Consider the following 15,820-nt stretch of genomic DNA (forward strand, 5'->3'; position numbering starts at 1 on the left):
CGGGCGTCCCCCTCAACGGGTGCGTCTACCTCAACTCCGGCCACGGGTGTGGCCGTACCACGGGCGTCCCCCTCAACGGGTGTGCCCACCTCCACAATGGCCACGGCTGTGGTCCTACCCCGGGCGTCCTCCTCGTAGGACGTGCTCGGGTCTTCGTCAGCAACTAAAGTGGCCTCTGCGGGTTCGCCCGCCTGGACTGTTGTGGCAGCGACGTTCGATCCGCCGCCGCCACCTAGCGTGTCCTCGGTGGATCCGGGGACACAGGACTTATCCACCCTCCCTTCATTTTCAGACTGTCTCATTGTGGGAGAGGGTTCTCTTTATTGCTGTTTTTTTTTTGGGGGGGCATCTGGGATCTGCCCCTTAAGGGGGGGGTAATGTTGTGATCCGGCTACCGGATCACACATCTCTAGCATGTTTATGTCCTTTTTGTATTGTCCTATGTTTTGATCATGTTTTGGACTCTACCGATCCCGTTTGTTAGCGCACTTCCTTGTTTTGTATTGTCACCATGGCAACCTAAGTATGCCTCCTGCACGGACTCATTACGCACACCTGTTTTGAATTATTTGTGTTGTATTTAAGACCACCTGCTACCTTAGTTCCTGCTGGCTGTTCTGTTTGCTACTTGCAACTCGCACGTTGGTTCTTATTTTTGTAATCACTATTGCTAAGTCTCGCCTTAGCTTTGCGTGCGCTCTGCACCTCTATTCCTGTACTCTGCTCTCGTTGCTAATTATTAGCATAGCTCTCCGTGCATTCGGCACGCCTTTTCTTTGCATTTTGTACCAGTATTATTTTTGTTTTTGTATTAAATCTAATCTTACCTGCAACTCCTGCCTGTCCTGGTCCTCTTGCATCCCTGGGGTAGCAACACGCATCCATTATGCCTCGCCATCGTGTCAATAAGTCTCAGTTTTTTTCATAGTTTGGCCAGGGGTGCGACTTATACTAAGGAGCGACTTATGTGTGAAATTATTAACACATTACCGTAAAATATCAAATAATATTATTTAGCTCATTCACGTAAGAGACTAGACATATAAGATTTCATGGGATTTAGTGATTAGGAGTGACAGATTGTTTAGTAAACGTATAGCATGTTCTATATGTTATAGTTATTTGAATGACTCTTACCATAATATGTTAAGTTAACATACAAGGCACCTTCTCAGTAGGTTATTTATGCATCACATACACTTATTCAGCCTGTTGTTCACTATTCTTTATTTAATTTAAAATGCTTTTCAAATGTCTATTCTTGGTGTTGGGTTTTATCAAATAAATTTCCCCAAAAAATGCGACTTATACTCCAGTGTGACTTATATATATATTTTTTCCTTCTTTATTATGCAATTTCGACAGGTGCGACTTATACTCCGAAAGTCACAGTTACTTGTACCAAATAAAATAGTGTAGCGTTCTGGAAGAGTTGGGACTTCTGGGAATTCTGGGTATTAGTTCTGTTGTGTCTATGTTGTGTTTATGTTGTGTTGCGGTGCAAATATTCTCCCGAAATGTGTTTGTAATTGTTGTTTAGTGTGATTTCACGATATGGCCCATGTTTATGACAGTGTTAACATTGTTTATAGGACCACCCTTAGTGTGACATGTATGGCTGTTGACTAAAAATGTTGTGGAGTGTTAAAAATTAACTTCATCATTAAAGATGACTATGATCATCCAGTGACAGATATTCTTGACATCGACAATTTAAGACCATTTTTCACCCAGTTCAACACTTTTAAAGCTTTGACGTGGGTATGCTCAACCAAACTTAATCCACACATTAAGCACACAGGGTTATAAGGCGCACTATTGAGTATTGAGGGAAAACATTATTTTAAATGTGCCTTCTAGTCCGGAAAATACCCCAGGTTTTATGATTTCTCTAAACTGTGCCCTACTAGCTTATGTCACTTTGTGTGCAATAGCATTTAACAAAACAATTATTCCTGTACAGTGAAACCTGAACTTACACCTATATTTATGTACTTGTCTGTTTACGAATTTTTACATTGTGCCAAATATGCCTATGTGTGCGAACCATGTCTCGTCATACGAACGCTTGCCTCATTTTTTTATTAATTTTGCATGATGCATGAGGCCACCGCCATTCTGGAGAGGCTGGGGCTTGTACATCACATCCTGTACACGGCCATTTCGAGGAGTTTCAACATGTGCGGCACTTCTGACCAGTTGATTTCCACAATTGTGGAAATCAGATTTGTGTCAGCCTGTTTAAAAGATTGTGTTGTGTGTTCAGAAACACTTTACAGCTATACAGGCTTGCTGTACAGCTTCAGGTTGCTAGACAACCGTTTTGAGATAGCGTATTAGCTAGGTTGCCTATGTTTGCAGCACTTTCCGTTTAAGGATTTTATCATCTAAGGGTTTTTTTTTCCGCAGCGAGTCTTTATTTATGTTGACACAGAAAAAGGGGGGGGTTGGACTCGGCCAGGGGTGCCATTTGTCACCTATTCTGTTCATAACTTTTATGGACAGAATATCTCGGCACAGTCAGGGCGTTGAGGGGATCCAATTTGGTGGCTGCAGGATTAGATCTCTGCTTTTTGCATATGATGTGGTCCTGATGGCTTCATCTGGCCAGGATCTTCAGCTCTCACTGGATTGGTTCGCAGCCAAGTGCGAAGCGACTAGGATGAAAATCAACACCGCCAAGTCCAAGTCCATGGTTCTCGCCCGTAAAAGGTTTGAGTGCCATCTCCAGGTTGGGGAGGAGATTTTGCCCCAAGTGGAGGAGTTCACGAGTGAGGAAAGAGTGGATTGTGAGATTGACAGGCGGAGTTGGAGGAGAATAAGAAGTTGAGCTGCAAGGCAAAGCTCTCAATTACTAATTGTGTAAATAATACTTATTTATTCATATTTCAGAAACCATCAGTTGCTCTTATAAAAATTGAGCAGTTTAATCTCTTTTAGTGGCAGTGGAATACGCAAGGGTATTTTAAGATCTATAAGGCCCAAACGGCTCAAGGACTACCTATTACAACCATCTAAATTGCTTTCAAGAACAGAACTATAGGCTTAGTGGTCACTGCAGAACCAAGGCTTCAAATGGCAGGCCTTTAGTAATATTACATAGCTTGATGGCTCTCAAGATATAGTTTTGGCACAATTGGGGTGAAACAGATGATATATGGATTCAACGCAGGCTGCTTACGTTGTTGTATAATGGCAATTGTGCTGAGAGAGTAAGGGTTAATCAGAATAAAATGAAATCCTTTACCACTTGCCTGCCACAGCAAAACGGGCTGTGCTTGAGCTTGAATAATCAGTTACTAAGCACATTGCATGGCAGTCTGCTCCATCTGTGTGAACATATAAATCTGAATCAGTGAAGTTATTTGGGCTGCCCAGAGATAAAAATAGCCCTTCTAGACACATCTCATTAACGTATACTGAAAGAAGCCCTGCTTCACTATTGGTTTAATCTTGCAACTACTTGGTTAGCTTTCCATCCATCCGTTTTCTACCGCTTATTCCTTTCGGGATGGCGGGGGGCGCTGGAGCCTATCTCAGCTACAATCGGGCGGAAGGCAGGGTACACCCTGGAAAAGTCGCCACCTCATCGCCGGGCCAACACAGATAGACAGACAACATTCACACTCACATCCGTCGCCTCTCACTGCCGGCAACGCCAGAGTGGAAGAGAGTCCTGCCCCTCTCGAGAGAAGTGGTTCCAGAGCCCTTGCTGTGCGACGAACTGAGTCCAACTATATCCAGCCGGAACTTCTCCACTTTGCGCACTAGCTTAGGCTCCTTCGCCCCCAGTGAGGTGACGTTCCACGTCCCAAGAGCTAGCTTATGTAGCCGAGGATCGGACCGTCGAGTGCCCTGCCTTCGGCTGCCGACCAGCTCACATTGCACCCGACCTCTATGGCCCCTGCTATGGGTGGCCCATTGGAGGGGGTACCCACGTTGCCTCTAAAGGCTGTGCCCGGCCGGGCCCCATGGGAATAGGCCCAGCCACCAGGCGCTCGCCATCGTACCCCACCTCCGGGCCTGGCTCCAGAGGGGGGCCCTGGTGACCCGCGTCCGGGCGAGGGAAATCTGAGTCCTTGATATGTCTTGTTCATAGAGGTCTTCGAGCTGTTCTTTGTCTGATCCTTCACCTAGGACCTGTTTGCCTTCGGAGACCCTACCAGGGGGCATAAAGCCCCCGAACAAAATAGCTCCTTGGATCATTGGGACATGCAAACTCCTCTACCACGATAAGGTGGCAGCTCAGAGAGGAGGCCATTATTTTGATACTGTAAAAAAAGAATAAGCAAAACGGAAAAAAAAAAAAATAAATCGTATAAAAAAGAAGTGATCATAAAACATTCATTTTGTCATCGAAAATATCCACCAAATATATGTATATGTTTCAATGTTTGTATTTATTTATTTATTTATTGCTTAAACTTGTTTCGGTGAAATACAACTTTTACTACAATGTCAATTTTATTTTCCATTACCAAATCTTAATGGAAGTGTTCTGGCTCCATACACTGGTGCCTACAAAATCAACCAAAAACTGAAGGTTTTTAAGTGGGGCTTTAATTAGTGCTGGTTAATAATTCCAAGCATAGCTACTGCCAACGGGCCAAAACACTAAATGGAGTTAAAAAAAATAAGAACCTGACAGAATACACTACAACTAAAAGCAAGACTATATGTCCAAAATGTAATTCTATAATGGGATAGAGTATGTCTTAACTTGATTATAATTTTCATTTCATATGGAGATGTTAATACATATATAACATTTTTCAGTAAATGAATATAAATATGTTCTGTCATGTATCTTTCTGCTAGTGTTACAGTCTGTGTTACCTGTTGATGATCTGGACCCCAGGATGCAGAGACACCTGTTGTAGTGCAAATAAAAAACATCTTTATTAATTAAAAATAGTGCAGAAGGGAAGTTCACAAAAAATAACCAGACACAGGAAGCAAAGAGAAGGAAGACTATGCAGCAACGACATGTTATGAAGCAAGATACCAATGATTAAGCACTGTCCTCTGGACAGGGCTAGCACAAGAAGTCTCCTGATAAATGATTGCCAGTAGGTGAGTATCCTAATCACAGACTGTGAGCAGATGCTCAAGCCAGAAGTAAAGTGGCTAAGAAACAAAAAGAGACTGGAAGTAGAGCAAAAATTAAAAGCGGTGGTCAGAATAAAAATACAAAATACAGGAAACTAATAATGTCGAAACTTGTCATGACAGCTGGCACTATCTCCACGAGTGCTTATTTGGAATTTAGTGCGTCATAAAACCTCCTCCTCAAGGCTACTCTGCAAACTTTATTTTTATTTTTTCAAACCCTTATTGGAAGGACAGAGTGGCCGTAACAAAGTAAACAAACATCACCAAAGGACCATCCACAATCGCGCTGCACTGACTACAGCAAGCAGCCGGCGGGCCGTGAGTAAAATCAGCTGATGACGTCATGAATGAATAAATGAACGAGCCGCTGCGCTGCATGGAATCATTCAAACGCTAAGGAAAAAATTGTGGATGTGAAATGAAAATATTGGAAAGACGTTTAGGAATGAACTAAACGATCAACTAAGTGGAAATTAAATTGAGCAGTGTGATTGCCCGATTGTAGCTGAGATAGGCGCCAGCGCCCTCCGCGACCCCAAAGGGAATAAGCCGTAGAAAATGGATGGATGGATGGATTATTTAGAATGATGTCTGGCATACCTGACACCGCAGCTGAACACGACGACATGCTGAGAACACGCATTGCTTCGCGCAGAGGCAGACTGGGCGCGTGCACGAGGAGGTTAAATGAAATAAAGACTTTGATGACTGATGTCACAAATGCTGATAAAGTCAATGATGATTTTGAAGTATTTAAAGAAGCTGTGGATACATTTAAAAATGCTCACAACTTTTTGCAAGAATTGCTATCAGAAGAGGAAAAGGAAAATGATTATTATGACTAGTATGAACCCAGAATAATACATTTGAATTATTTCATGAAAGACGTTGAAACATGGAAAAGAGAAATTGCACAATCAAAAGTTGGACCACTGGACAGCATATCAAATGTATCTCACAAATCAAAGTCTGCCACTGGATCAAAAGCCTCCAGATGTTCATCAGTGTCCTCAGAATTAAAAAAGGCCAAAGCGGTCCAGGCTGCTACAATGGCTCGCGCTGCTGCACTGAAGGAAAAACACACCTTGCAACTGGAGGAAACAAAACTTAAAGCCAAGATGGAGCAAATAGAGTTGGAAGCAGACCTCGCAGCATCAACTGCTAAAATACAAATCCTTCAAAGGGATTTGATTCTTGAAAGCCATGCGGTGGCTCAGGAACCTCCGGGTGATGGCATGACTGAGTGTTATGATTCTCACCATGAAACAGAAACTATGAAGAGGAATGTGGACTTTCTAGAGTTTGGTGCAATACCCAAAATCCCACTTCACCAAACCATCTCAAGTCTCCACAGACCTCTACCTAAAATGAACACCAACACATCAGAAGATCTAAATAAACATCAAAACAAAAACACAACTGAAGAACACAAGACCAAGAGTGTAAATCAGACTCAAATAATAAATCACTCTGTACAAGATAATGTGGTTATTAATGCTGCTCATGATAACTTGAGTATAGTTATTCAAAGACAAAGTGACATCGCATATATCATTGTCTCACAGCAAAAACTGTCTCTACTACCAACAAGAGAGATGTCTGTGTTTGATGGTAAGCCACTGGCCTATCAGTCTTTTGTCCACGCCTTTGAACACTTCATTGAAAACAAGACTGAGAATCATCAAGACCGACTCTACTACCTTGAACAATTTACATCTGGTTTGCCAAGAGACTTGATTCGCAGCTGTTTGCACATGGAAGCCAGTAGGGGCTATAATGAAGCAAGGCGCCTCTTGAAAGAACATTTTGGAGATGAGATGAAAATTTCAGGAGCTTATTTGGAAAAGGCCTTGAATTGGATAGCGATTAAAGCTGAGGACGGGAAAATGCTGCATGCATATGCACTGTATTTAAGAGGATGCTGCAATGTAATGCAAGATTTACAGTATTTGGAGGAACTTGATATCCCATCGAACCTAAGGCTGATTACATCCAAACTACCCTACAAACTCAGAGAAAATTGGCGCAGCACAGCTTTTGAGACACAACAGAGGACTGGAAGGAGGATCAGATTCAACAACTTTGTAGATTTTGTAGAAAACCATGCCAAAATGCTTTTGGATCCGTTGTTTGGAGACATTCAGGACCAAACAACGAAAAGGCCTCTCCCAAGAAGCACAACTGGATCAAAACCAATCAGAAGCAGAAGCAGCAGCTTTGCTACTTCAGTAGCTATGAACACAGAGCCAGCAGGACTCACTCTAAAACAATCATCTGTTCCACAACAACCTGCTCAAACCACACCCAGTGGTATCATCCCGTTATGTGGATATTGTCATGGCAAACATGCTCTGATTGACTGTTCACAATTCAAAACGCAGTCACATGACAAAAAGATGGAATTTTTAAGAACACAAGGACATTGTTTTGGTTGCCTAATAAAAGGTCATCCAAGCAAACATTGTACAAGAAGATTAATGTTTCAGGTTTGCAAGATGAAACATCCTACTGCACTTCATATTTCAAGTGAAAAAGGCCCAAAACAGGAAAATCAAGCCAAGCCCACTGCTGAGACAGAAGAAACCCCTGTTAGCATTGCCCTTGTTTCAGCCGGTAATGCAACCGGGGCCGGGAAAGACTGCGCACTTGCAATCGTGCCAGTCAGAGTTAAGGCGGGAAAAGGGAACAGGTATGTTCAGACCTATGCCTTCCTCGATCCAGGCAGCACAGCAACATTCTGCACAGAAAATCTAATGGACAAGCTGAATGTGAAAGGACGCAAAACACAAATTCTTTTGCGAACAATGGGACAGGAAAAGTCTGCGAAGACCAATGAGGTCAGAGGACTGAAGGTTGGAGACTTGGAAGGGTTCACATATCTGGACCTGCCGAAAGTGTTGACACAAGCAAGATACCTGTCTCAAAGAAAAACATGATCTCAAAGACTGACTTGAAGAGGTGGCCATGTCTTGGTGGCATCGATTTAAAGGAAATTGACGCAGATGTCGAACTACTTATTGGGACTGATGTTCCTCGGGCAATTGAGCCGTGGAATATAATAAACAGTCAAAAAGATGGACCATATGCAGTCCAAACCATACTGGGATGGGTGGTAACTGGACCACTCAGTTGCAGTGTGACAGAACTTGCTGGGCCCACTGCAGTCTCAACCAACAGAATCTCAGTAATTGAGCAGAAGGACGTCATCAGACAATATAACCAGGATTTCTCTGACAACATATATGAGGAGAAAAATGAGATGTCAGTTGAGGATAAATGTTTCATGGAGATTGCCTCAAGTTCTGTGTTTCATAAAGATGATCACAAACCTGTGCCACAGCCTTTTCGGGATAAAGACAAAGTCATGCCTGATAACTATAAACTTGTAAAAGAAGAAACATTGCATCTCACGAAAAGTAAAGAAAAGGTCAAGGACAAAGGAGACAAACGTGACAAAACGAAGAAAGAAACAGAAAATCAAGGACTCCACCAAGGACAAGACATGGCCAAAGAGCCAAAGTTCAGAAGGACGAGTCGGAGTACGAAATCTATGACATCAACAACCGTTTCCTCAACCTGGATGACGCCAAGCTCAGCGCCTCAGATGACCATCACGACAGACGGATGCAAGGAAGACCATGGAACAAGGAAACTCATGGACGACAGGCCAAATGGTAAAGACATCTCCAGATGCCAATGGCTTCGTGAGCAGTATTTTGGTTGAAACCAAGACCAATACAGTTGAAGGACCAATAGGAGCTCTGCCAGCCAATGGAAGCAGCTTGATGGACTGAAAGGGGATTCGGTTCTCCAACCTTGATGACTCGATGACCGCTTCTGATATGACTATGGACTTTGAGACTTGACTAGTTACTTAAAAAACTTTGAATTTGAAGAATATATGTAATTTATTGTGTTGTTCTATTATGGCTCCTTTTGAATATTATTATTTATGTAATTGTTTTGACTAAAGCACACAATTAGGGGCCGGGATGTTGGAGCCTATTTATATTATTTATTTATGAATTGTTTTGACAATCTAATTCAATAATGCCAATGATGTTGTTGATTATTTATTGGATGTATTAGATGAATTATGATTGATTGACTGATTGTTTTCAGCTGCTCACGCTCTTCCTGGTGAGCCACTCCCTCCTCCTATAATTAGGAGGACAGCACAGCTGGGCGCTGCCTTTGTCTGTCTGTCATATTGAAGGAGTGAGGAGTGATATTATTTGTTTACCACTAAATAAGTCATTTTGTATTATATAGAAAGTCAACCACGGTGAATATTTTTTGTTTGTGAAAATAAATCAACATTTTTTGAACCTAGAAATATCTCCGCGAGTGCTTATTTGGAATTTAGTGCGTCATAAAACCTCCTCCTCAAGGCTACTCTGCAAACTTTATTTTTATTTTTTCAAACCCTTATTGGAATGACAGAGTGGCCGTAACAGGCACATTACAGTGATAATGTGCATATTTCAGACACAATAATGATAATTGTTTAATTTTAAACTATCTGATTACATTTTCTAATAATTGAACAGCCTTAGTTTTAACAGTCAAGTTTCCCTGTAGCCTGGAGCTATATGACTAACGCTTGTTTTCACCCTCCTTACTCAGGGATATAAAACTGTTTTGAACTGCCTCTAATGCCTGCCTTGTCTATGCAGCCTTTATTTCACAGAGGACAGTTTTGTAAAAAGAAAAAACAAAAAAAACACACTCCGCCATGTCCATAAATGTTTTCATTCATCCAGGTCATTATAATCTCAGGGCATTCAACCGATCCAAAATGGACTGTTTGGTTTGTCTTAAAAGACGTTTCCCCTCTCATCCGAGTAGGCTTCTTCAGGCTTCACCGCCATACATCTTAAAGGCTACTGAAATTAGATTTTCTTATTTAAACGGTAATAGCAGGTCTATTCTATGTGTCATACTTGATCATTTCGCGATATTACCATATTTTTGCTGAAAGGATTTAGTAGAGAACATCGACGATAAAGTTTGCAACTTTTGGTGCTGATAAAACAGCCCTGCCTTTACCGGAAGTCGCAGACGATGACGTCACAAGGGTGAGGGCTCCTCACGTCCTCACATTGTTTATAATGGGAGCCTCCAGCAGCAAGAGTTATTCGGACCGAGAAAACGACAATTTCCCCATTAATATGAGCGAGGATGAAAGATTCGTGGATAATGATATTGATAGCGAAGGACTAGAAAAAAAATATACAAAAATAAATAAAGTTTAAAAAAAAGGGCGATTGCATTGGGACAGATTCAGATGTATTGAGACACATTTACTAGGATAATTCTGGGAAATCCCTTATCTTTCTATTGTGTTGCTAGTGTTTTAGTGAGATTAAATAGTACCTGATAGTCGGAGGGGTGTGTCCACGGGTGTTTTGAGGCCAGTGTCTGAGGGAAGTCACGGCAGATACAAGGACGGCGCAAACTCCACAGATCTTCTGTAAGAGGCGACTTTTTAACACAATTTTCTCACCGAAACCCGCCGGTTGACAAGTGGTCGGGAACCATGTTCGCTTGACCGCTCTGATCCATAGTAAAGCTTCACCTCCGGGAATTTTAAACAAGGAATCACCTTGTGTTTGTGTGGCTAAAGGCTAAAGCTTCCCAACTCCATCTTTATACTTTGACTTTTCGATTATTAATTGAACAAATTGCAAAACATTCAGCAACACAGATGTCCAGAATACTGTTTAATTGCGCGATGAAAAGAGACGACTTTTAGCCGCAAATGTTGCTGCGCTAATATTTCCTGACAGTCCGTGACGTCACGCGCACGTGTCATCATTCCGCGACGTTTTCAACAAGACACTCTGCGGGAAATTTAAAATTGCAATTTAGTCAACTTAACCGGCCGTATTGGCATGTTTTGCAATGTTAATATTTCATCATTGATATATAAACTATCAGACTGCGTGGTCGGTAGTAGTGGGTTTTAGTAGGCCTTTAAAACAAAGCCTGGAGCTGTGCAAAATCTGCCAGTCAGCTACAGATGTTGCAGAGTTACAGTGTAGTCTTTATGTTACAAGTGAAGCCAAAGACTCTGTTGGACACTGCATTAAAGCTGTTCCTTGTAAGGTTTAGTAAAGACAATTTTAAACTGTCGAAATTCCAGCACCAAAGCAAGATTTTGGGCAAAACATAACAGTACCCTTGGATTGGCTCTAAACAGGTGACAGTATGCGTCAAAAATGACCAATCAGAGACCAGAGGAATTGCAGAGGCTGTGTATTTAATGCCCGCCTCTAAGTGCAAAAGAAGTGAAACGCCGTGTGTGTAGAAAAACATCGCAAGTGCAAACAGAGTCTGCATATGCGTAAAATGAGTCTGAACAAGTGCAAAAAGATAGGCTGTGTGGTACGTTTTTTTGCAGCGTAATGATTTTGGCACTCTTTTGATGCCATAAAACTATGTACAAAGTAAACTATAACCTGCCAACCAAGAATGTACAACAATTATTCTCAACAAAAGAGTTATGGGAATCCCAAATAAACAGGTGACAACATGTACGAAAAGTTGGTTTTGCACAATATCCCATCCATCCATCCATTTTCTACCGCTTATTCCCTTTTGGGGTCGCGGGGGGCGCTGGCGCCTATCTCAGCTACAATCGGGCGAAAGGCGGGCTGGGTACACCCTGGACAAGTCGCCACCTCATCACAGGGCCAACACAGATAGACAGACACCATCCACACTCACATTTTCACACTAGGGCCAATTTAGTGTTGCCAATCAACCTATCCCCAGGTGCATGTCTTTGGAGGTGGGAGGAAGCCGGAGTACCCGAAGGGAACCCACGCATTCACGGGGAGAACATGCAAACTCCACACAGAAAGATCCCGAGCCTGGGATTGAACCCAGGACTGCAGGACCTTCGTATTGTGAGGCAGACGCACTAACCCCTCTGCCACCGTGAAGCCCATTTTGCACAATATGACCCCCTTAATTTACTGACATGAAATTCAACCAACAATGGGGACTGTCCAGGAAAGAAGAAAGCTGTGTGAAAACATGTAAAAAAAAAAGACTTTCTTTTGGATTTGGGACAAACCACACTAATGAATAAACTCCATGTCTACAACAGGTCGTGCCAATCACTGGTCAGCCCTCATTGGTGCGTCCCATTCAAGGAACTACGTGCTGTGGGAATACGGAGGCTTTGCCAGTGAAGGAGTCAAACAGGTAGCTGAGCTGGGCTCCCCTGTCAAAATGGAAGAGGAGATCAGACAAAAGGTAATTTTTTTTAATTTCCCAACACCTATACAAAAGTATCCAGACAGCTATTACACTGACAAAAATAGACACGCTCACCCGTACAAGATGTACAAATGTTTCTGTGGAGGAGTGTCAACATACATGACATCCATTGAAACTCAGTTTGACATATCCTGCCTATGTTGCTTAAGAAGCATTTTCAAAATCTTGTCAAGCATGCATTACAGTCATTTTCGAGCCTTGTATTTTCTATACTCCGTGATCTTTCGTCTTTTTACGATCTCTTTAAAAAGCATGTTATGTTATTTCTCCTTTCCCTCCTCTTGGCGCCTGTCTCCACCACCTAATCCAAAAATAACCTGTGCTGGCAGTACAGAATGTCTTGCAGAGTGCTTATTATTGGCTAATATTGAAGACCTGAAAACGCAGCAGATAATTAGTGTGAAAAATGGGTTCTCTGTGTCATTGCTGACTTTTGGTTGTTATTAGAGTGCCACTTTCCTTTTTTCTTTCATATCAAGGAACGTAGCAAAAAGGATTTGATTGAGCATATGGGTGCTTTGGAACGACAGTCAATGCCTCGTTTTCTTTTAGAAACAAGGCTGAATTGATTGAAAGGAAAAGTGACCTTTTTAATTTGGACCCACTTGTTAAATAGTACCTTGCAGCTGGGGAGTTGTCAAAAGAAATTGCCTTGTTGTGTAGCAGGAGTGGCGGACGTGTGATTGCAGGGGCGATGATTATACGCAAGATCAATGTAAAGCCTGATTGGTTTGGCTAAACATTTTTTAACTGGGGCCGAAAGCGGAGTGCATGCAAAGTAACCATAGGTGTGTGTGTTTGTATGCGTGCGTACGCGTGAGTGTTTACATATTATAATAATATAATGGATCAGAGTATCCACGGGGTCTTGAAAAGTCTAAAAGTCTTAAATCCAATAATTTGAATTTAAGGCCTTAAAATGTAAAAAAAATATACTAAAATACCATAAAAGGTCTTAAATAATGGCCCTACTATGGACTGGACTTTCACAATATCATGCTAGATCCACTTGACGTCCATTGCACCGGTAGAGGGAGGCTCACCCACTTCTGCGGTCCTCTCCAAGGCTTCTCATTGTCATCCCGCTGGGTTGAGTTTTTCCTTGCCGTGATGTGGGATCTGAACCGAGGATGTCGTTGTGGCTTGTGCAGCCTTTTGAGACACTTGTGATTTAGGACTACATAAATAAACATTGATTGATTGATTGATTGATTAAAATACGATTTTGAAAGGTCTTAAAAATCTACTGACGCTATTTTAGTTTAAAACATGCATGAACTTCAATCTTGCTTTTTAAATGTTTAGATTTTTGAGGGCGCTAAAAGATAACTACAAAACATGACTAAAGTAGGCTACTTGTGCTAACTGTCAGAATTTATCAAGCACCACATGCTAGTGTGCTGCAGCGGAGTGTTGTTACAGCTAAGCATAGCAGTGGTGAAAACTTAACGAAAGCCTACAGCAAAGCCAAATTACTTGCATAAAATGGTTAAGTAAAAGTTCAACAATTTGTGTCTCCTGAACGATCATTTTAATGCATGGTTGAACCCAGAGGAGGGAATTATTTAAAGTGTTTAGTATCCAGATGTGCAGCCATCGAGGAGGGAAGCATTTGTAAACATGGCGCTGAAAGTGAATGGAATGATAATGTAAAAGTCAAAAATCTGGGATAAGTCCGTGTCAAAAGATGCTGAAACACCACAAATAAATGATAAATAAATGGGTTGTACTTGTATAGCGCTTTTCTACTTTCAAGGTACTCAAAGCGCTTTGACACTACTTCCACATTTACCCATTCACACACACGTTCACACACTGATGGAGGGAACTGCCATGCAAGGCGCTAACAAGCACCCATCAGGAGCAAGGGTGAAGTGTCTTGCACTACAAACATTTGCACAACTTTTCAAAGATAAAATTAACCCTCCCAAAGGAGGGTTATGTGGGTAACGTGGCGCCAATTGCCTAAGGAGATCTATGAGATATTTAGTAGTGAAATCATACTATTACATACAGTATGCACACGCTCATTTCTCTGTGGTAGTAGTGTACTCAACAGTAAAACTATATTAAAAAAAACATAATTCTCTTATATTATTTCTTTTATTTGTTCCAATAATTTCAGGTCAGCTTCTCATGCCTAATCTTTTCCCCAAGTTTATACAGCAACTGACAATAAAAGCGGTTGCCTGTTTAGTGTTTGCACTCAGCTTATTGTGGGGTTGGAATGCAATGGAGATTTGCCAATGTCTTCTTGTCATGCCTAAATAAAAACTAATCCTTGTGTATTATCGATATGTTTTCAAAGAAGTCACAAAAAATAGGTAAACATTTATCCATACACACTAGATACAAAATGAGCTGAGCACATTAGTTTATGTTATCCATATTATTCACATACAAATTCTGTTTGAGGCTTGCAAGGCATAATGGCCTCTCTTCTTTTGAGACAATCACTCCGTCTGCAAACACTGTTTTTCACAACTATGTGCAGATACAGTAGTACTGTAGATGGCTTTATCGGTTTGCTCACTTCTGCTGAAAAAAACATTGGCAAAGTTAACCATTTAACTTTAGCAGTGATGCTAACTGTCCCTTTCACAGACAATATATACTGACGTTGACATTACATGAAAACACTCCATATGAAGCACACTGCACCTTTTGATAGAAAACACTTCAATGGCAAATCCGAAAATTGTCTAATAATGTTTTCACTTAGCTTACACTGGAGAAGCTCCTGGTGTATTTAATTAGTTTAACCATTTTGTTTTCGAATGTGAAAGAGCAGTGAAATAATTAATGTACTTAAAATTAATTCTGGACCTCTAATTTTAATTTGTCGTTGTATATTTTGTCCATATGGATGTGAAATGGTCTTTAATTAATTTCACGTCTGTCTTAAAAAAAGTCTTAAATTTGACATGTTGACACCTGCACTGTGGATACATCATTAATACATATTTTAATTGAATATTAAGAGTAGGTGAAAATTCAACTCCTACCTTGTTTACTTCGGTGACGACGTCTTTACAGCTGTGTAATCAATCAGGAATATCAAACGTAAGTAAGTGTGGAGGGAGTGTTTTGCATGTTTCCTATCATGCTTTGCAATTGATTTAAAATGGGTGTAATTTAAATTTTTATGGTGATGAAATGTTTTTTTTATATAATATCCACTAAGTTCAGTGAGCAGGTTGTGTTAGGTGGGACCATGAGTGTTGACTTTCTGTGCTGGTGGAATTGTTTTTCCTGCATTACTAGGAAGAATGTTTGGATTGGGTCACATAAGTGCACATCATGGTTACTGACCTGAGTTTCTCACACTGTCCAGGCGATAATGACAATTTGCCACCTGTCAGACCCCCCTGGGCCATACTGAAGATGTTGGTAGGACCCAGGAGGTTGGACACTCCTGGCT

General features: G+C 41.4%; 1 protein-coding gene across 1 annotated transcript in view; it reads left to right on the forward strand.

Moving 5' to 3' along the window:
• The window catches only part of spon1a (spondin 1a), a 226,078-nt gene that overhangs the window by 83,256 nt on the left and 127,002 nt on the right, over window positions 1–15,820 (forward strand). Inside the window, exon 6 of the mRNA XM_061880688.1 lies at window positions 12,227–12,375. Within this exon, the coding sequence (XP_061736672.1) occupies window positions 12,227–12,375 (149 nt within the window). The remainder of the gene's footprint in view (window positions 1–12,226; window positions 12,376–15,820) is intronic.

This window comes from Nerophis ophidion, linkage group LG02, assembly GCF_033978795.1.
Source record: "Nerophis ophidion isolate RoL-2023_Sa linkage group LG02, RoL_Noph_v1.0, whole genome shotgun sequence".
NCBI classification, from domain to species: Eukaryota; Metazoa; Chordata; class Actinopteri; order Syngnathiformes; family Syngnathidae; genus Nerophis; species Nerophis ophidion.